The 23,709-nt window shown below is 33.8% G+C and overlaps 1 protein-coding gene across 14 annotated transcripts in view; it reads right to left on the bottom strand.

Moving 5' to 3' along the window:
- Positions 1–23,709, bottom strand: part of LOC132703146 (polypyrimidine tract-binding protein 2) — a 569,388-nt gene that overhangs the window by 86,077 nt on the left and 459,602 nt on the right. The window contains exon 1 of one of the 14 annotated variants that reach the window (XM_060672265.1): positions 18,600–18,619. The exons of 12 other annotated variants lie outside the window; for them this stretch is intronic. In XM_060672265.1, the coding sequence (XP_060528248.1) occupies positions 18,600–18,602 (3 nt within the window). In that variant the 5' untranslated portion in view covers positions 18,603–18,619. Of the gene's footprint in view, positions 1–2,722; positions 2,750–18,599; positions 18,620–23,709 lie in introns of those variants that run through there. One more of the 14 variants, XM_060672263.1, reaches the window with a different exon arrangement.

Raw genomic sequence — 23,709 nt, 5'->3', positions numbered from 1 at the left:
TTCACAAACGACGAAAAATCATCCCAAAGGACTTTTTGAAACGGCAATTCGTCAACGTCACGCCCCATTATACCGAAAATTTTACCGGAAACTGTGGCCGTAGGCGCGTAACACGCGTTGAAACGTTTTAACGCCAATCAGAAGGTATTTTATATCAAACGCAACCAGTGGCGCAGACCCAATAACGCGCACAGTCCTACATTAGTACCTTACTTACTATGACGTTCACTCATATTAATTCCATATAAGTTTAATTTACTTTTTTAAACATTCGTTTTGTTTACAATGTGTGCCCATCAGATCCTTGAGCGAGAAAATAATTAAGGCTTTCTTGGAACCTTCGTTATATACAAAAAATTATTTCGCCAAAAAGAAAAATTGCATATCTTAGTAAAAGTAGTAGATGTATATAGAGTCCATGTCCTATCAACTGGCAATAGTTATTTTTCTGTCAAATTTTCATTTTTTTCTTAACCTATCTCGGCTGTTGGGGCTACGGTGATGGATAGAAATTTTAACAAAAAGTAGCTAGAAAATATGTGTGCAAGCAAATATTGTGTCCATGCGGACGTCATTGCAAATCTCGTTTTTAACCAATAAGACAGTTCTCGAATTAGACGGTTTTTAGTTGGGGTTAATTTAAGTGGTTGTGTTGTTTGGGAAATTTTCATGCTATAGTCGCCTTAAGTTCATTAATTTTACCGTATTTACCTAATAATTTAATAACAATAATATAGCTATATAAACTAAATATATGATAAGGATCAGCGGATATATGGTCTCCGCGAACTGACATGAAGATATGGATGCCAAAAGTGAGTTGTTTTGCTGTTTAAAAGCGACCTACATACGAAGGCGGCATGACGGCGAGTCGCCACTGTGAGTTCAAGCACTAGAGCTGAAAGCATATCGGAGTCTTTGTAAATCAACAAAATCACAACAGAGCAAAATCAAAGGTTTCTATTTTTAACCGCTATGTATAATGCAGACCGTCTGAAGGTGAAACAATAAGCAGCGAGCTAAATAGGGATAGACAAAACAAAAATAAAATTTCGCTGATCTATAGGACTGTGATTATTATGTGAGGGTCGTTTAAAAAAGCATGGGTTTAAAATGGTTCGTCATAGTGTCTGGATTTGTAAATTAAGCTGAAATGGATGCCATATGGGTCAATTTCAGCAACCTAGTTTCATGTCGTTTCACAGTTTTTTCTGTATATCTTCGTAAATTTGTCAAATAATACAATGTTTTCGGCTTAAAAGTGCCTAAGCATTTAGTACATATATTGTGCTGTAGGCTGAATGAAAAGGCTGCAAGAGGATGATTTCCTCTGCGGGAAAGGTGTGCCACCCTCCTAGTGGTTCAAATGGTAGTGGTCTGCGGAGCATCAAAAAGCAAAAGATAAATTGATTACGTCGTGAGCTAAAATTTCTGTACCTACTTTTATAATAGTTCAAGTTATCGACATAAGTAGTCCAACGAAAATCATTTGCTTGCCTCATGTTTGTCAAATCGTATATACACTTAAGTGGTACAAAGTGCCTTGGTCCGGGAGGTTGAAAATGGTTCTCTTAACGACAAAGAAGTCAATAATCTGCAAAGTAAAATCAATCTGTCTCATTATGAAGCATCCAATAATGCATGTACAAAATTAACGCAAATTAAAGTAGTGATCTCTTTAAGGTGTATCAATTTTGATTAAAAAGTGCTCATTTAACAACCAAAACGAACAACACTTTCAATTCTACTTGGGGAGCTGTGTTGTTTTTCATATAAAATAAATTTTCTTATTTTTTTCATTTCATTTAATCTCGGAAAATTCAATGAATTCCCGAGCTTTTTTCAATGTCGATTTTATAGTTCAACTCTTAGTTTCTTCTCTAAGAAAGTTTTGTATGAGACTCCATGAACGATGGTGTAAATCATTGCATCCTAAAGAACAGAGGGGTGCCGCACTGAAAAAATGTGTAGTCTGTAGTTCCCTTTATAAAGAAAATTCTCCTAAATTCCCCAGACATCTTTGAAATGTTTCTAATTTTTGCAACTTTCCTAAAATTTTAACGAAATATATTGAAATTTCCCCCAGTTTTCCAAAAAAAAACCTTTAAAACATCCAGGTCCATTCCAAAGATTTTGTAATTTTGTATCCTCATAAGCGATATTTTCTATTAAAACATGAATTCGTGTATCACCAAGTGTGCTTGACAATGTACAAAAATAAAAAACTTTCTTTGGCAGAATAAATTGAAGAAATACATAAAATAAGTTTTTTTAAAGACGGAGCTCATTCGTTATGAGTTCTAAACACCCAATTTAGTTTTGGTTAGTGTTACAAACAAAAATTGAGAACTGGTAAAAAATTTTTTTAAATATTTTTGGGCAAGCTTTTCTTTTAAAGAATAATTATGAAATAGCAAAATAGTGTTCGATCCTAACTCTATCAATATTTTCCAGTCTTTACTGAATATTTTTTAGAAATTTCTACTTAATTACATTCAAGTTTAATTGAAATACTTGAGTAGTATCTCAAAGAGGTAACTGCATCGCCAAAATTATTTTTTTGCTCCACCTAGGCATATCCTCATTCGCGACCTATAGAAACTCAGTTGTTCTCTCGATTAAATTCCCGAAATTCCCATAAATTCTACTGCATTACCCCGAAATTCCCTGAAAAACCACAAAATGTTCTAAAACACCTGAAAATTAGCAAGAAATTTCTTACCGTAGAGTACATTACGTTCGAAACTTAACGTGAAAACACTTATCCCTAAACAGAAGAGCTCGTCGCCACGATGCTGGTGTAGTTTTCACTCTCAAATTCATGCGTTAGGTTTTGCATTTAGTCGCGCAGGAACGAATACGCCTCGCGTGTCAAAGTTTACGATTTCACCTAAACACGTGTAGCTCATGTGCGCAGGATTGTGTTTATTAACTCGGATTGCTTCCTTTTCGTTTTACCGACGCGTCAATCACACGCCAACTGGAAACCAAACGCCGCGGTAGCTGTAATAAAACCTGATATATTTAGTCAGTCTCATATACATTAAACGTTCGAGAATCGTGAAATGGCAAACAATAATGGGTCGTGAACAAACGTAAATTCAACTCGCCTTTCTGCGAATTTGAAACAACACGCTTTTGTTATCGCAAGGGAGTAAATTTATCCCTTAAACAAATTATATGAATCCCAACAATATCCCATTAAGTCGATCCCTAGTATACTGTGCCTTTAACATCGTACCTTTGCTGACATTTATTTAATTTTTTAACACCATTTTTCAGTACTTCATTTGAAATTTTTTAATGAACTCGGTGCAATATTTAAAAAATATTTAAAAATACAAAAACGTTACAAAGAACCAACCAATGTCGGAAGCGCATTACTCCAGTTAAAGTTCTGATGATAAAGAATATAGTCTACATTTGTGCAAACGACAAATGCGAAGAATCAAGTTTACAAATTATTGCAAAAAAATTGTATCCCACATAAATCGGCAAAACTTGGAAGCGTCTATGTAAGTGAATCTGATATGCACCTTCGCATGCCCATTGGCCTATTGGCATGGTGAAGAAAATTAATCAGCGCTGTTTTGTTTAATAAAAACAAAAATGAAGAATTTCATCTCAAACAGTCGTTTGAGAAAACAAAGGCATGGAAAAAGTCCTTTTTAACGACTACAAGTTTATTAAAAAAATGCGTTAGGCTTTTTGGAAATATTGACATTTCTTTCAGAAAATGTTCGAACACTCCCATCACTTGAACATAACAGCATTAAACAAGAATCATATGAAATTGTCTCAGCTTAAAAAACACTCGCTTTACGTTTTACCTCGTTGCCCTTACTGGTTTCCAATTTGAAGGGAGCTTTATAAAATCCTTCGAAATGTCCTCTTCAACTATTATAGTGTCTTGTACAAATATTTTTGACTTTTGAAAAATTTTTCGTCTCATTCTATTAATTAATTAATTATTTAATTAAAACACCCTTTTATTCTAAAACCCTTCCGAATATCCTCTAAAAATTTTATCGTGTATTATGTATTTTGTTTTTTTTATTCGTCTTCTCTTAATTCCAAAAACGCGTTTCCGGTAGATTTAATGAGGCGTTTGTGTAGGTGCAGTCACTGATGACTCCCCAAATTTTGATACTTAATAGCATTTCTTGCTTGCAATTATTAGTTTTCACAAAAATATTGGTGCAAACGCCAATGTCTCTAATTCTAACTTCATATACTCAATTTCTGATAAGGGTGACCACGAACTATTATTATTCAATATATAGAATTTTAAATTAAACTGAAAGAAACACATAGCCATCAGAAGTAGAAAAATATATAATAAAGTTTACGATTGATAACCGACTAATATACGAAACATCTTCCAAATGTAAAAACCATCAACCGACTTTTACATAACATAGTTCTAAACAATTTTACTAGTAAAATAGTTCAAACCTGTATGTGATCTAAGGCTGAATTGAAGCAGTTTTAGTTAAACGCAACGCAGCAGAGCTTCCTGTCCCAATTTATTTCAAGAACTTCATTTATTGTGTCTTCTTTTTGCGCGCAAGTCACTCGTAGGGGCTATGATTAACTCGAAAAAGTTTTAATACGAGAAAGTTGGGACATGTTCTACTTGAGTTATTTTATGAAGCTCACGTCACACCAGACGTCATTACTCTACGAGCATTGGAAGTGATATTGTTTTTGTTGCGAAGCGTTTTGCTGAAACGCTGAGATGTCCCCTAAGGAAAACGTACCCCTTTATTTTTTAAAATAGCTTCTGCGTCGACGATTCAAAATGTCAAAATCTCGAACGCAGAAAATCCGCAAACATTTATGCCATAGTAAGCCTGCTTAAACGTTTCCGTGAGTAAACAAAAATAAGGTATAGGCACGACGCTTTTAAACGCAAGGTAGAGTTTTAAAACGTTTTTGTGTGCGCCGTTCTGCGACAATTTAAAGTTTTTTTTGTTCAAGGAAAGTTTTCGTTTCCTTACAAACAGAAAGCCTTGTTATACGTTGTTCTGGATGACGGTCAAGGGAAACCATTAATTTACACACGTCCTGTGAAATTGTTTCTCATGTCACTCACTCAGTGGCGTAGCATGAATCTCAGCAGTAGGAGAAGAAACTAACGCTATCCTCTTCTTTTGGCGACGTTATAAATTTTTTAGAAATTCTAAAAACCTTAAAATAGCATTACAAAAAATAGAAAGTAGCAAAATTTACGCGTGACACCATGCAGATTTTCCCCACCTTAAATTCCACCAGCCTTGAACACGCTATTCCATTTTCGACACTTTAGCACGGTATGTCATTTATCTAAAAAAAGAAACGGTTCTCACAATGGATTGCAGTTTTTTTTGTGACAAGAACGATAGCCCAAACGGGTTCTTGTTGATTCTGAAGACGTTAAATTTTAAAGCGCCACTGCCGTAGTAAGTTTAGTGTGACGACATTTTCATTTTTCGTGATATTTAAAGTTAAACTTAAAGCTGCACATTTTTATTTCTATGTATATCGAAGTTTTTCTATTACCCAAGTGAAACTTAAATCCGAATTAACAAGAAAGTAATTTCTTCCAAGAAATAGAGGCGTTCAATATTTAGAAGCAAAGTGTGGCTTTCAAAAACACTATTTCGTTACAATCTTAGGAAGAGAGCAATTTTAACAACAGGACAACATCAAAAAACACATTTTATCTTATTATTAAGATTTTAAGCTCAGGATTCTACAGTTAAAATATTGTTTTGTTTTCGAAAAAAGAAAGGGGTTATACTGTCATCTTTCATTTTATAAGAAGTCTTGCTTATCAGAGTTAAGCCGACGTAAAAAATTAAGAGAGAGCGCACCTCTTAACACATTATTTCATCAAATTAAAAATACAAGACTCGTTTGAAATCAATAAATATTCTAATAATACAGGGTATTTAAAAAAAAACATGCGTCAACGAACGCAAAAATAAGAAAAATATTCCATATAAAAAGTGTTACGTGCCTTCTATGAAGCGGAGAACTAAATTTATTGTGATCAGAGGGTCCAAAAAATAATGGTTTATATAAAAATAAGTTTTGTCATTTCAGTGGAAATTCACAATCCCAATATAGTTCAAAAATTTCCAGTAGTTATTTTAAAGGTCTTATTGAATTGTTTTTTTAATAATAATAATTGTTATTATTATAAAGTAATGCACAAAATCCTCTAATAATTCAAGCAATACAATTCAATACGATAAAAAGGAAAAATCTCTGACTTTTCATGAAGCGCCTATAAGATTTTGATTTATTTAATGGTCACAATCGGTTAAGGGGCGAATTTTTTTTCAACTAAAAACACACTTACAGTCAATATCTTATGAATGAAGAAAAAAGCTGTCAAAGTCAAAGTGATGTCATATCGTTAATTTGATCCTCAGGTATTTGAATCAGGCGGTAGAAAAAATCTGGTAAGCAGCAAGTTACGTTTACATTAACCATCATTGGTGCGATCCGGTAGCAATGGACTTTGTCCTAACTTGCTCAGTTCGATTGTAAAGGCTTGCTGTACTTAAATTCCATATAAAAGCTCGTAATTTTTCTTAGATCTTCATTATTCTTTTCGCGCTATCTTTAAACAAGTATTTCAAGGTATGTCGGAAGCAAAACAGACGAAGCGATACTACAGTGCAGAAAATATTGCATTTGTGCCTTCTTTGTTCAAAAACATTTTCAAACGAAGCGATGAAGCCTTTAAGACTTCAAGATCATTTGAATAAAATCTGAAGATCTGAAAAAGAGGCATAATGATCAACCAAATGTGTTCGAAACTTTTTTCGATGGCTACTAAGCAAGACGATGACGGACAACGAGCTTCTTACAACATCTCTCCGTTAATTGCTCCATATAGAGACGGCAGATAAATTCCAAAAATTTCTTTGAGCAATAATCCTGTGCAAAGACGAATCGATGAAATGGATGAAAACATTGAGGAGTCATTGTGCAATCATCTGAAGACTAGTAGCTTTACCAACCAATGAAGCATTGTTGTTGTGTTACGTGGGGTTTATTAAAGATGAAAAATACGTCAAGAACTTTTGTTTGCTAGAAATTTAGAGACAGGCACAAAAGGAGAACCGTATATAAAACACTGGAAAGGTTTTGCGATGAAAAAGGAATTCCCTTAAAGAATATTATTCCTGATGTGCTTGCTGTATATTGCCTTATACAGCGACAAACATTTAAGTGAACGACTGTTTCAATAATTGCATGTCGACGGACCAGTCAAAGTCCCAAACCACTCTTTAAATGACTAATTATTTAATCAGCTTTGTGTTGCTAAAGACGAAGATTTCAACAGATTGATCATTCACACCGACGTGCACTGGCTATTAAAATGAAATTCTTTGTGTTAGATCATTTTTGAAATGTCACTATAGCAATATCATCCCAGCTAGGAGAAGAACTTATGGAACTGACAACGAATGAGGAAATAAACATCAAATTAAAAAATGGCTACTAACAATTTAGGGTACAAAAGTGAATTCCGTAGTTGTATTCTGGATTGTGGTCGATCGTTCAACGATTTTAGAGAACATTCCCATCGTCATATTTGTTTGAACGTGAATTTGGCGCTGTGACAATATCAACAAATTTGTTAAATTTCATCAAATTCATTCATCTCATTAGATTAGTTTAAAAACTAAAATCAATTACCTATATTGTTTCTTTCAATTTGAATAAATTATATTATTAATATTATAAAGTTGCGTTTTAATTTTTCTCATGAATATAGCACACTATAACTAAATTAATTGAAGTGATTTTTAAGTTTTAGGAGTGTATAAAACTTATGTGAAAGGCAATAATGTCGGAAACCGTCTAAAATAAAATAAAAATAAAAAAAGATTATTTGTAAAGTATCGGTTATGCCATTGATTCAAAAGGATGACGAAAGAATGAAATTCGATATCCGTTTAAATTTACTTTGCGTTGTTTAGCCGAAGTTGCGGTTCTCTATACATGCATGCGACGCTCAATACGTAAATCTTTGCCGAAAGTTAGTCTTAACTTCGAAGCATATAAACTTTGCGTACTTGCGTTTACCGTCTTGGTTTGTTAAGGAAAATGAACAAACTATACCTCAAGTTTGTTCCTTGCACTTTTAGTTTGTGCATTCTTGTATGTCGGCAACTTATAGCATTGGGTTACATAATATAATAACTATAATCGTAATGAAAGAGTCACATCGACCCAACCGTGACAAAGACCGAATGGATCTGAATGACGTATTTCATTGTTCCTTCCCGTAAAAACAGACAATGCATCCGACAGTTTTCACACCTTTCAATAGAAAATAAAACTTTGTTTTAAATAAGTAATGCCATAAGTTTTAGTATTTTTGTTGACGCGGCACTTTTTAAAAAGTTCCGGGGAAAGGGTGGCTTGTGCTTTTACGACATTTTCTCATTTTGAATTCTTGTTTAGTTTCAAAATAATACAAAAATAAATTTTCTCTGATGACGAATGGCATCAGAGAAAGAGTCAAGAGTCGCACTTAAAGCAATTTTGGCGTGGTTTCCTGCCTATTACACGCTCTTCTTGAAAGGACAATTAAGTTTTGGTTACTTACCAACGTTATCTAAGGCAGTTCCTTGAATGTTTCGATTAAACAGTTTCTTTGTGAGTTTGGTACCGGGACCTTTGGTAAAAGGTTTGCTTTGGTTGAGTATTTGTTTTTTAAGTCACCATCTTTCATGTTTTCTTCTGAGAGCTTCAGCTGGAATTTTACTTAAGTACACTTTGGTATTCGCAATTCTCTATCCGATCCAGTACATTTATCTGATGATCCTAGTCAGCATTGCGATTTTTCTCTAATTCAAATACTAACTTCAAAATTGTCTTTAGGTACATATTGTGATATCTATTGAAGTAGTTGTCACAAAGCAAAAGAAACCTAATTCATTTGAACCGTCAATACGTCCACCAAATTACGTTCCCTCGACCATGTAAAATGAATTACCATTCAAAAAAGAGTAAGACAAAGCCGTGTTTCATTTGTTGCATTAAATTAAAATATAATTACCGCTCCAAGAGTTTTTAGAAGAATCCTCGGGCATTCGGAAATTTATTTTTACAAAAAAAATCCCGTTGGAACGCTCCCGCGCGGAGTTCTCTAACCACTTTTGTATATTTTAAGCACTAATTGGCCGGCTTAATATCGCATAATAGAATAAAAAGGAAGTTACAGTCTGCGGCGGATCCTTTGTCTGCATATTTAATTAACAACAGACCAAAACAAATATAGATGAAAAATTTAAAGAGTGTTCGAAAGTAAACAAATCTAATCGTTAGCGCGCCTCCGCCATACTTTTGCTAGCGCACGAACTAGTACTTTTACGAACCGTGCCTTTCTTTTTCTTTCTTCCAACTGATCTAATTAGTGCCGGAGGTTGTTCGCGGCTTTAGGTTCTTATCGAGGGATAAACCGCAGAGTGGACACCCTAATTCCTTTAAATACTTATAATTTCTTGGAACCGTACACAAAAATTCCTCTGCGGTTTATCCCTCGTCTTAAGTCGAAAGAGTTCCTCTCATCTTCCCATCAAATAGTTACAAGGCGGACCAGTTAATTGTACTACAATATTAGAATAGATTAGATAATTAGATGGAAAAACTATGACAAAAAAAATTAATTACTATATCCATATGTAAGTTGATTATCCTAACCAAGTGCTAAGTAAACAATTATTCTAGTCTATTCTATTATTCTAGGTTATAAGTCTTTATCCCGCGACTGTTTGTTAAGTTTACCTTATCTGTACCACTGACCAACACAACAAAGTACTATTTTAGTTTTATAGATAATCAAAACACACACACACACACACACACACACACACACACACACACACAGAATTCTAGCTGAGGAAAGACGGAACCTTTACCAACGAAAGAGGTCAACCACACTAAGTGCCGAGGAACTTAGAGCTGAAGAACGGCAGAACAGCATCACACGATGGCAATCGCAATGGGATCCCGAAACAAACGGAAGATGGACATACCGTCTCATACCAAAGATCGGAGTCATGGGGAGGCCAACTATTATTTGACGCAGATGTTGTCAAGACATGAATGCTTTCGGACGTATCTTCATCGCTTCAAGCATGATGATTCACCGGAGTCACACGTCTTCTTTGAGTGCCCACGATTTGATCCACAACGAGACGGAGCTGGAGATGAACTTGAAGAAGAACATTCAACCAGAGACAATAGTAGAAGCAATGCTGTCATCAGAAGCTGCCTGGAACGCAATTAATTCGTTTGTCACGAAAGTCCTTACGGAACTGCGTTCCATTGAAAGGAGAAGAACGAATGTCCACTAGAAGAAAGAAGAAGATATAAAATCTTAGGTACCAGAAGGAAGAGCAGCAACTAATTCCTCCCTTTGCGATGTAATGCCCAAAAGGCGGGTCCGCGGGGGATGAGAGGATAGAAGATAAGAGGTTTTAGGGTTTAGTGAGTAGGGGCACTAGAGCCGAGTTTTTATTATAACTCAGTGTCGTGTGTCGAGTCTCACATATCCAGGAGAAACATATATGCCTGGAATCCGTAATCTTGACATTTGTGAGCTCTGATGGTCACGTCACAGGTGAATGTAATCGTGCTGCTGTGCAAAATTGTAACTCAAAACTAAAGAAAGTAATGGAAAAAGTATAGTATTCAACAAGTAGATAAACTTATTAATAAACACTCGTTTTGCTGCTAGGTCTAAATAAAACTCTCAACTAAAGTAGGGCTTATAAAACTCGTTACACACCATTTCAATTTTAACATTTAACTAGCAGAACTATAAAAGTTCATAGAAAAAAATTAATAAAAAATAAGCATTCCTTAACCTCACCAACCGGAAATATTCTGGTCCCGCTCAAAAATTACAAGCTAATCGTAATTTGAATACGAAATAAGCACAGAACTCGGCGGGTAATACGGAAAAATAATCGTTGGAATTTACCACCGGCAAAGCTGAGATCGAAAAAATCATTTGCTGGTTTATTTCATCGTCTCGTCTAATTGAAAAACCGTGGGTGCGTTGTAAAGATACTTCGTGGGGCACTTGATTTTAATTCCGGGGCCGAGTTCATAGCGATTAAGCGAATTAATTAAGTTTAAATAGCTTTGAAGATCTTGCTGCTGTTCATAAGCACCGTTTAGAAAAATTAAAGAAAATATTTTTCGGTCTATTTCGCGGTGAAGTTTTTGATATAAACTTTCCAAACAACAAGAGCGACAAATATCTTTATAGCACTCATCCACAGTCGAGGAATCTAGAGAACCTCGCCCTTTATAACATAATTTTAAAAATAAGAGTTTTAGAGTAAACTGGGCGACTTTAGTGTAATTTGCTGATTTGATTTAATTTATTTATAATTCTATTTATGTTTGCAATTTTTAATTAGGAACTGTTTTTTCCGTGTGGTCAAATGTAATGACATTATTAATTTGTTAGTCTTTTAAACATTTTTAAAATTTGAGTTTTCATTATTATAATTAGACGTGTGTGTTTTGTAGCGTCTTTGAGCAAGTCAATCACGAAAACTGTTTTCAAGTAGTTTCTTGTGTCAAAGTTATTATCCATATAATGTGGACAGCATATAACAATCAAATGTATTAACTACATTCAAATAATTTTTATTTCACCCCTGTTAGAATTACTATCATTTTAACGACTAGCCTTCTTTTGTAGTGTTGTTTTACACACAGTTTTTATTAAAAATTCTTTCATTTTATCCATCCTGGTTTGATAGAACGAACGTAGATTGTTATCAACCAATTAATACTATTTTAAGCAACTCTCTTACTCATGAGACTGTAGTTGTAGACTTTCTCATCGGATACAGTCTCCTTCAGACTTTTCTAAAGCCTATTTTTAACAAGCGTACCATTGTTTACAGTTTTTCCTTTTATGATTTAGGATATTTATTCCTTATTACTCCAATAAAATGATTATTGTTTTAAAATTATGATAAATTTAAACAACAGCATCGATTTTCGAAGATGATGGTCGATGGTTAATTATGCTTTGTGTTAGGTGTTAGTGATTGTTGGCTAAATGTGTATCAAATTACTATTTACAAAACTTCTGGATTCCTACTGCGTCGGTTGTTGTTGGTGGTAGTGTGGTTTGTCAGGTTTAGTTTAAGCTCTGAAGCTAACAGGATGATTGGAGAAAGGTCAACAAGTTTGACTCAACAACAGCCGATGCACGAGGAATCTAGAAGTTTTGTAAATAGTATTACAGTAGCCTGTGGAAGTTTCTTTGGGTAAGCAGAGGTCTTGTACGATGCTAAACAAGAAATATTACTTACGTGTTCTTCGAATAGTTTTGTGGAATGGACAAATTGATATTTCGAAAGATTCCAAAGAAATTACACAAAAATTACAATATTTTGGCGAAGCGCGTGTTTAAATTAAACCTATTAGACGAAAAACAAAACTGCTTGAAATCTACAAATCCAGAAATATTAAAGAAGCCAGTTAAAACATAATTTCAAAGAAATAAAAATATACGAATATACCTGCAGCAGAGAAACTGATACATCGTGTTTAAGAACACGTTCAGGGAAAATTGCTACAATAATGGGAGTTGAGTGAAAGACTAATCGTTAATTGTAACGTTAATATTTAAATTCCTTACCTTAAGCAATATTAATAAAAATAATAAAATCCTCTCATCGTGTTGAACAAAAATGCTATTAATTTTGTAAATTGAAAATAAAGGTTTATGGGATAAGATAGCTAACCAAATATTTTCCATTTTCTTGGACCATAGCGATAATATCCAGAGGATTGAACGCGGTCATATTGGACAAGGACTGATCGCGATAGTCCCTTAACTTTGCGAGCACTCAATGCCGCAACGCGCCACGGTTTCCTAATAAGGCTTAAAAATTTGCATTTTTATTTCATTTCAATTTCAATGAACGTATAATCCTGACCGGCACCGATTCCTCCTCGACGGAATCAACTGGTTTCTCTATCGATTTCCGGTCGCCCGTTAAAGATAAACACGTCCCAAAGTTCGACTCTGGAAACACTATTTTACAGCAATTTAATTTCCTGAGGCTCCCCGCTCCGCTTTAAATGATTATTCCGTTAATATTTTCCCGACCGAAAGTATAACAAGGGCTTTAAATTAATAGATGGTCTTGTTAAGGAAACTTCGCTTATCTGGTTAAACGAAACTTTGTATACAATACGTTCTTCCTTCTATTTAGCTTATGAAACAACGTACATAATAATCGATTTATTTGATGAATTTAATCAAATTAAGGGCCAACCTAAAAATCATATTGAATATTTACGTGAAATGTGTCAACTAACGTCGCTTGTTTTTCGAAAAATCTTCCATAGGAACAGAAAACTCACGTTTCGCTACACATACTTCTTTAAAAATCAAAAAAAGGTCGGTCAAAGATACAATTGCCATAGCGATAGAAGGCGTCTACAGCATACAGTTGTGCAGTTGTGGCAATATAATGGACAAATGGACAAACAGACTAAAAGAGATTACCAGAGATCAGTCAAAATTCAGATATTATTTCACGGAACTAAAGTACTTCTATTTCCTATCAAAGATACGAGAACCCAATGAGATGGTTCAGCAAGATCGGAGCTGTATGGTATGATGTGGTTCAGTTAGTCACCACATGAATAAATATCATCAAACTAATATTTAAATGGACATCCGTTGTTGGTTTTCAATTTTATATATTTTGGAAAAACCTTATTTTGCAGACATTTGTTAAAAAACCAAATGTTTTGGGAATATATTCGGCAACGCAGGAGCAATTTAAAATACCAAATAACCAAGAAACCAATTTCAGCTTCTTTCAAAAATTGAACTGAAGTGGCTTTTACTTGATGAAAATCCATTTATCAAAATAAATAAGAACTAAAAGTTCAAGCTAATACTTTTTCTTTAACGAAACAGTATACAAATAATTCTTTCAAAAGTGGTTACGATTACAAAGTGTAATTGTTGTGTTAAATGCAATTTGGCAACAACACTAAAATACTTCTAAAGTTTATGTTTCTTCTAACAAACCAATCATCTTTAGTTCATTTAAAATTTATGGGGGTATTTAGAACTCAGCTAGCAATGTTTAAATCCCTGTTTTTAAGCTCTAAAATTAAATTTTGTTTTTTTAAAGGCCGTAGCTTGTACCGTTAGGATCAGGCGAGTTCTTCTAATGACCTGATCGATATTTTAAAGTCCTAAAATTTTACACTTTTGCCCCTGTCAAAAAGACTTGCAAACTTGGAAAAATAGTATCTGCCACACGATGATTTTTTTGTTTTCGTAAGAGGGAGCATGTTTTCTCTAAATTGTTCTTAATTGTTCCTGTTTCATCAAGAAATTTTCTATAGGATATTTGGGTCAATCTGAACACGGAGGTTTAAAATTTTAATATTGCAAGAATGCAGTAATATATAAAGATTTCCTGGGAGAATAGAAAAAAAAACAGATTTGATTCCACAGATTATATATTTTTTACTACTTTTTATTTAGAAATTAAAAAATGCATTAATAACATACTGTAGTAGCAAATTATGCCACAAATAAACGATACCTTAGTAATAAGTTTGTTGCACGAACGGAGTGCAAGAAGCGGAATAAATTTTTGCAACACGGAACCATCGGAACTGACAAATGTCAAAATATTATCACTGGATAAAATCTATACCAACATTGAATCGCCCCCTATGACTAAAGTACCAAAAACGCTCGAAGTGGCTCGCGACAGCTTTTAATGAAGAAAATTATTACGATTTGGTTAAGCAGAAATTTTCTCACCAGTTGGTACAAAGTAATTCCAAGAACTGTGTGATAAGATACGGGACCTTATTACACAGTTTTTGGAAATACTTGCTCAAAAATTTTCTACAAAATTAACTCCTGGAAATGATCCCATCGAAATCAACAGTATCCATTAAACCCAGAAATAACGAGATAAGTATTTTAGAGGAGATAACATTTATTGAGCAAACGCTTGATGCGCTGTGGCAGAGTAAAAACGGAACTTGTTTACTTGTATCATAGGGCCGTGTATACATTTTAAAGTGGTCGACTTTGTAATTTTAATAAACGCTTAAAAGGTGGCTGCCTGCAGACGTCTGATAAAACCCAAAGCGCGGGCAGGTATTTGAAGCGGCAAGATTGTCTCCGTACAATGCTCGCTTGGTATACTTTTGATAGCGAGAGGAAGCGGCGGTTTTAATGATTCGTAGCTGGAGCAAATTTTTCCACCTTTTATCGGAATGTTCAAACACGATTTGCTAAGTTAAATTTTTTAAGACGAATGTTTGTTACAAGAAAACATTCTTTTATTTACCATCGTTTATATTTTTTATGTATTTGAAAATTATTATTAGAGATATACCAGAGTTTTGGTTCCTGCCTACTGTATTCGATGACTCACACTACGTCTTGTTAGGAAAGGACAAAATGTACAAATTATATTTGTAATAAATTTTCGAATGGCAATCTATGAGAAACATTTAACAGATATCAGTAACGGCGAAGTGTCTTAAGTTACTGAACAAGAAATAAGATAATAATTGACAGTAATAGCGACTACTTTGTTTTTGCATGCATGTATGCATCTACATGAAGTGAAAACAATTTTTTATTATATCATCTTTGTCATATTACATAAAATTAATTTTCCTAAACTAAGTACGCTCATGTTGCCAGATGATATTATTTCATCCTCATTTTGTTTTTACCACTACCGGAATAAAAACCGGCATTTGTTTGAGAATAAATTCATTTCACAAACATAGTAGCGTGACCAGCCAGACTTTTATGGCTGTATTGAAATTATTTGCTTGTTATAATTAAACAATCTAAATAGCTGAAACGAGATCCTTTCGCATACTGCCCTACTGATCGTTTTCTTGGTACTAGTTTTATACCAAACAAAAAATACTAATACCAAAATGATCAACATTGTGTAACACGGAACAACAACAAATTGATGAAGCATTAAATAATTAATGTCTACTGTTTATTGGTTGGTCATTAAACTTAATATGACAAAACTAAATAGTGAAACGTTGTTTGCTTACACAACCCGTGGTCAAATCGTTCTTCCGGGTGGAAAATTTTAAACGATATGCCAGAGAATGCCAGAAAATTTTGTTTTGTTTCATGCGAGCTTTTATTTTATACGCTGTCATAAAAATGTTTACAGTTGATACATTGAATAAGACAGAAACTGGAACATCCAGCCTTGTTGCGGAATTATTTTTAGAATTTAGAAGTAGCGCAACCAACCTAGCGTCAGAGAAAGCAAAATTTACCAACTGACCAATAAACCACTGGTGGAAAATCAAGAATATAAAATTTCATTGTGCTGCAATGAATAAGATAAGCACAGGTGACAAAATAACGTAAAAAAATAGTGCTTCAATGCACGGAAAATATCAAGTCGTTTTATTTTCAATCTTTAATGGATGAATTTATATTTCGATCCCTCAAAAAATGATGAGCAAAATTGTATGACATATGTTAAATTTGCCCGCGTGTAAGATTAAGAAGGTAATAATGACGTAAAAGACAAAAAGCTAGCTGACAAAATTCCTTACACCACACGCACGCTACAAGTTATATTAAAACTAGTTAAACATTCCAAATTTTCACGCAAAAAACCCTCAGGATGTCAGTTTTCATGTTGTTACAATTAAGATTTATACAAATATGTTTCACGGATGGAAAATGTGATTATTATGGGATATCATCGCTTCGTTTATTGAAATACGATTAGAATCTCGCAGACGTTTCGCCAAGATCTCGGCGCTTTCAACTTAAATTTATTCTAGTTTAAATATTTTTAACTTCGCTGATTTTAAAGTGAAACTGAATAGAAAAGAAATAGACAGAGTCAATTACTACGAAATCTTAAATATGATGGTTATACGCAAAACCACATTTAAAGTAGTTATTTACACCTACTCTATTAAACATCTATTCTATTTCAAAAATCCGAATCATAATAAAAAATGCGCGCTCTCAAATTGAAACTATTTCTCAAACCACTTGTACGTGATGTGGGTAATTTTTGCATTAAACTAATGAATCATGATATTCTCCAATTTTTATCAAAAATAACTTATAACCTGAAAATATTCAAAGTTAAACGGACGTATCGTATCGTAAGCGAAATAAATTTATAAATTTGTGCAGTATACAAAGGAGGGTGTTCCATATAAAAGTTGTTACCAAGTTTGAAGTGATTTAACAATGTTAAGATGACACTATCTCTCTGAGGTTCTCTCGACACTTCTAGTACGCCTTCGGAACACTACACTAGCTACTAGAAATATAAAGGAGCTTACCTATGCCGATAAACAGACATTTTTGAAGCCATCAAAGTTGAGAAGGCATTCATTCACTTTCAAACAATAATGGCACTATTCATGAGAATGGGCATGATTTATTTGTGAAATTAGTATCATGTCACATTCTAATGTCTTTCTTAGCCGAGATTGCCTCAACTATCGCCGATAAATTCAATCCTGCGACGTCCAACGTTCTACATGGCCGCTGCCAGTTTATGTGGCATTTTACTAGCGCACTCAAATATTCCTTATATATACAAATCATCGCCAATTGTTGAATGCATACTTTTTAACAAGTGTTTAAGTCACACTTACCTTGCGATAGTTATGACAAAAATTTTATTGGATAAATAACTTGTAATTTTAATCAGTGGCATTCCCAATGTCTCTGATATTCTATAAATTTAGCCCAAAATACGCATTAATTGATGTATTTCATTAAATGGATGCTGTAGTTATGGAGGGCGAAAAAAGGAATAAATAAATTTAATCTGTATATACAAAAAAAATACATCGTTCTCCGGTACGCCACTGATAAGAACGTTTGATGTCGTATTTTAAACACGTTTTAACCATAACTTTATTATGTTCAGCTTGGTTGGCCAGTAGGATTTTATTTGGCGTAAAATTCAACACAAAGCCAAGCTATTCTCGGACGGCGTAGAGGCTACCATAAAATAACAATTCGAGAGGATTTAAAGCAAAAGCAATAATTATTATTAATAACGCGGTCCTAAGACGAACTTGAGTTTCGTCCTGGGTGAAAGAACCAAGTCATACAGAAGTACATTTAAATGCTCCTAGAAGAGAGCCAAATTGACACTAATGGAAAAGAGGACGCAGTTTGAAACTTCAAAATTTTGCTGCATTATTATCGAGATTGTTATAGTATATCCGCAACACCTGCCTGATAAAATTAATACGCGTTTTGCTTTCAAAATAAGCATATTAAATAAAAATGACGACGCAGAGGAAGCAGTTAGCGTGCGTTCGTAGAAGCTATACATAAATTTCACGCGATTTAGTTTCACGAACACGAATAGCTTTTTTATAGTCTCACAATACACCGTACAGAGAAAATTTAGTTGCCTCTCGCAGTAGTTGACAGTGTATTTAGACTAAAATTAAGGGATTCCCATGGAAATCGAATTAAAAGAAATAAATTAGAATAACATTATTAATAATAGTCAAAAATTGCAATCTAAGGATTGACGTACCATCGGCAATGTTGGATAACCGGGAGGAATGACAGTTGGTTCTCAATACATACCTGCAAAGAAAAAATAAAACCATGTTATGTAAATATAAAATTTATACTCTAAGTAAAACTAACAAATGTAGGAAACTGATTTTGACACTGATTTTTGTATTCTATTCTACAACAAAGCGACGAGTATAAATTTTAGAAAGAAAAAATAACTGACCTGATATTAATGACATCATCTTTTTTTTTAATTATGGCCATGTCTGCAAAAGTTCCACCACCCTTAGCTGATAGACATTTTTGTAATATTATAAATAAATTGCTATAAATCTTAGGATCATTAAAATAGGTACGATGTGTCACCAAAATTGCTCTTTAGCATTGCGCCTTCCTGCTGCTTATTAGTGATATAGGCGCGTATACAAACATTCCCAAACCCAAATATAACATTTGTATATATGTATATGGATATTAATTTAATATTGATTAAGCATAATTTTGCAAGAAATGTAAAAAACTTTTTGACTTTACAGTACGAAAAAGTTTTGCAGCTATATACCACAATTGTAGCAGTCTGAATTCCTGTTCGAAAGAAGCTTTGTCCAAAAGGGGTGCTTTTTATGTATTTATTTGATTATTTAATTTTCAAGAGGCATTAAAATTTGAATGAAGGTTGATGTATCTCGTACTTGCATTAAAACTTGCAGTAATTGATTGTTAACACTTTAATAATATGATTTGATTTTTAAATACCCCTGCATAAATTTAATCCGTTCAAAGCATTAATATTAGGACCCGCAACAATAATAATTTTTGGCATGGAACGAAAATTCACAAAACGTATTGATATAATGTTTCCTGTTTTATTATATTTACGTCAGTTTCTCGTTAATATGCTCATATTAGTTTCAATAGATATTTGTGCAGAAGTGAGCAATCTATGCTTAGTATTAACTAATGATCTTTTAAAGTATTAGTATATATTTCCGAAAATATAATGTTTTCAATGTGCCCCTTACCACATTATTTGTTCGGTTAAGACTAACACTTTGAAAAGTCATCTGGTTAAGGCTCAGAATAGGTTGTCTTGGCTGTCTTCTGGTGTATATGAGATAAATTGTGCAGAATTCCCAGGTGTGTCCAGCAAAAAAAACTCACACACGACTACGTTGTAGTAAAAATAACCAGCTACGTAGAACCACTATTTTGATAGTATCGTCGCATAAAAAAAATGGCACATAAGAACAAGATTGCTTTCGAAAAATTGTAGGTGGGCGGCGCAAGTTTGTAGCGAGTAGCGAGAAGCGGCTTCGTATTTCAAAAAGAAGCCGCTTCGCGGTCCTTTGTTCTAGAGGGACGCATTGCTTTTGTATCGTACTGCTGCGGACAACTTTCCGGCCAAAATAACAAAAAAAAAATCAAAATTAAAAAAAAATACTTGCTCAATTTTGATTGTACTCAATTTCTACTGTTTAAATGTAGGCAAGGACGTATACTTTTCTGCTAATTTTGAAGTTGCTAACTGCAAATTTAGGACACATAGCACATTTCTTATATAGTACGGAATATTTTTGTTTTTTTTATTTACGGCGTATTTTTGAAAATTTGTCATGAATAAAAGTTTATGGAACAGACTCTTGTGTCTTTTTGTTTAATAATTTTTTCGATCTCGTGAACGGTTTGTGAAAAATAATCTTTTTCGAAGACCCTCGCAAATGCCATTTTTATTTTTTTTAAATACTTCTCGACCCCTCAGCCCCCATTTTTAATAAGCTCCGTTAAAGGGCAAAGCAATGTGCCAAATATAAAGTCGATTGCTTCAAATTTCGGACATTCGTGTCGTGTTTCATAGCAATGTCCAAAGAACAGTCGAAAAATTTCTTACAGGCTTATGTATCTCGTAGAGGGTTAAGAAGGAGGTAAATCTCAATTTCGTAGCTCAAAGGGGTACAAAGTTATTCCGGGCAAACCAAAAGACGAGAACGGAGAACGTCCAGACAAAAAAAATTTTTTTTTTTCGACGCTGATTATTTCGATACTAACAACGGTCTCCTAGGACCTACCGCTACCGATATATGCAATTTTTATTTCGAAAAATTAAATTTCATTAATTTTCGAAAGTACCCAATAAGGAGGAGGAGCGATTCTCGTTATAAACTGCAAGTTGAAAACAGTCAACTAAAGTCAAGTGACAAATCCAAATCTTGAACTGCTAGTGGATTCGCTGGAGGGACTCGCTAAATGTGCTGCTTCATGATCCACAGACGTAACGGCACAATTTCCAGCGATAATAGGAAGCGTAAATCTATTTTAGCACCGCAGAATAGACTAAACATCGCCTAGCGTTCGGTTATTATACATTTGCTTATACGGCCAGGCATCAATATATTCTATTTCCGAATGAGGCAAGTTTGCCAATAAAATGGTAATTCGGTCGCAATTTGTGTTTAATTCCAATTGTAAAACCTGACGTCAAAATCTATATATACCATAATTCGATTGCTATTGCGGTTATCCCGTGTACAGGCTTTTACGTAGACCGGAAGCTAATTGTAGCTACGGTGGCCGTTTAACAATTCCAGCGTTTTTTTCTTAATGGAAACACGACATTGTCCCGGATAACATGTGCGCTGCACCGATGTGACTGGCACATTTCAAATAAAATTCTTGTCAATTCGGATACCATTAGCGCTTTTTGTGGGCGAAGAGCAACTTTTGCAGCGGGCGATTGCACTGTGATTATTTTCTGTATTCCCAAAAGGGTTGGTTGAGGTATAGAAACGGAACGGACATTGTTAATTGTTTTATGTGGATCAAGACATTTTGTCAGGGCAATAAAAAACATTATGAAATTTATTTGCAATCGAAGAAGAGAATACTCAAGCTAGTCCTGCTTTTGCGGGCAAAATCAAAAACTGTCAAATACTAATGACAATGCATTATCGTATAGCTAAATAATATCACACAATAATAATAAAAAGACAATTTTTCAGTGTCTTCAAATCCTTGAGACAAGTTCGTTAGCTTCGATGTTGAAAGCTTATATACCAAAAGATCGTTAGGACATTGTCGATGCTAGTTTCGAGAGTAATAAAGTTGTTGAGGTGTATGTATAACACTTACTTCCATGTAAGAGATGCGTTTTATGAAAAGGATAGTGGTTTGCAAATAAAACGGAAACTTATGAAATGAAGGAACTATGAAAAAAATTTGAGAAGGTCCATTCAACATGCTCATGCGCGAGATTTAAAATCTCGTTTTAACCAATGACCTTCCGGCATTCAACAACCAACATGACCGTTGACAGATCGTCAATAAGTTCGAATTTTAACTGAAACATTTTCTCAAAAAGGGGTTAAGTGTGTGGGTTAAATGTAGGGGCATATGCGAAAGATAAACCACAGCGTTTTTAGCAACGTTACTACTGCTTTTACCAACAGCCACATTAAGTTAATATTTACCATCTTTGCTTGCCTATAAACCCCAAATAAGTGTACCCAGGATTCATTTAATAAATTTTTAATGATAAATATTTACGGATACGTGTACAAGAAACGGGACCAAAGACAATATTTACTTGTTTGTTTTAGGTATGTATCTACACGATTACTTACACACGAGATTAAAATAAAGGCAAGCCAATTGCCTTGAATAAATATAGGATAGATGTTACGTTAATTTCCTATAGGTTGTTTGAATAAAAATAAAAAACAATAAATAAATTAGAGTCTACAAATAATATATAAATAATATAAGGAATAATTAATTTAATTTGGTACTAAAACAATTCATTAATTTTAAACAAAAGATTGCGATTCGATTCCGGTTTGCCGATCTCAATTGAATTATTTGAACTCCCGTTGTAAGCGTTACTTCAAAGCAAGACTGCCACACCCCTAAGGTTAAAATTGTGTGTAAAATTTTTCAATATCCATTTTATCTATCTGTTTATGCGATCGAAAATTCCGAATGTGCACCCATTATACTGTTAGAATTAATTTACTGTCAAACAATATTTTGAAATGTTGCCGTAATGAAATTTTAATAATTTTCGCTGTTTGCCTTTTCTCTCGTCCGTCCTCATGTGATGTGTTTACATTATGTACAGGTTTAAAACTTGTCGCGAGCTCAAGCCTTGTGTGTTTTGCAAATTAAATTTTAAGCTTCCAAAGAGTTGTTTTACTCTAAAATATCAGGCGTTAATAAGCCCAACTCATCTCGAAATTAACGGTTAGAAAGGGGGAGAGGTGCTTATTTCACCCTGTCTGTTTCAAATACTCATTGTTGCTACTTTTTTTTTATTTGTTAATATATTTTTTTATGAATGTGAGTTAATGAAAATTGATTACAACGAAAAACAAATAAAAGCCTTGTTTCAGATTTTTTTTTGTAAATTAGTTTCTTTGAATCAAGTGTTGTTTCGTATTTATAGATTTAGAAATATATTCAAAGTATACGAATTATTGTCAGAAAATACTCAACATATAGCAACTAACGGACTGATTTTCGACATTTCGAAAGTCAAGCTGAAAAGCATTTTTCTACTATCACAACTACTATAAAATAGCCAATTATACACTGAGAAAAGTCACACTTTAATACGTTGAAGAATGCCGCCAAGCTTTTAACAATTATAACTATGACTAACTCAATAGTAACGTAATTACAAGAATACTGTACATGTTTACGGACGTTTTCGGTATTTGAGTCCTGAGGAAAAAGTGATCGGATCTTTCTTAGCAGAAAAAGTATGTTAAAGTGTCAAAAAAAGTTATCAAACTTGTTGCACATTATACTGTTTATATATTTTAGCATCAGTTAAATAGTTCGTGGATGTGATTACAAATTTATTATCCCTAGATACCACAGAATCGCAAAGACGTAAATGCAATAATAAACTTAATACCATACAAGGGGACGTTTATGTACAATCTGCATAGTCGTAGAATAGATAACAACCCTTGAACAACAGAATCTTTAATAACCCATCGATGTTTTTATGTTTTAACCATCATGTAACTTTCGAGCACCGGTATTGCGTGCTGAACAGCATTTTGTAATAGCATTATTATTTACTCAGACAGCGACGTTTTCTCGCAACCCCAAAAAATAGGAGCCATATT

The sequence above is a fragment of the Cylas formicarius genome, unplaced genomic scaffold (genome assembly GCF_029955315.1).
Source record: "Cylas formicarius isolate icCylForm1 unplaced genomic scaffold, icCylForm1.1 PGA_scaffold_6__28_contigs__length_40554024, whole genome shotgun sequence".
In the NCBI taxonomy this organism is placed as follows: domain Eukaryota; kingdom Metazoa; phylum Arthropoda; class Insecta; order Coleoptera; family Brentidae; genus Cylas; species Cylas formicarius.
The sequence above is the reverse complement of the archived record's forward strand: the minus strand, read 5'-3'. Positions and strand labels throughout refer to the sequence as shown.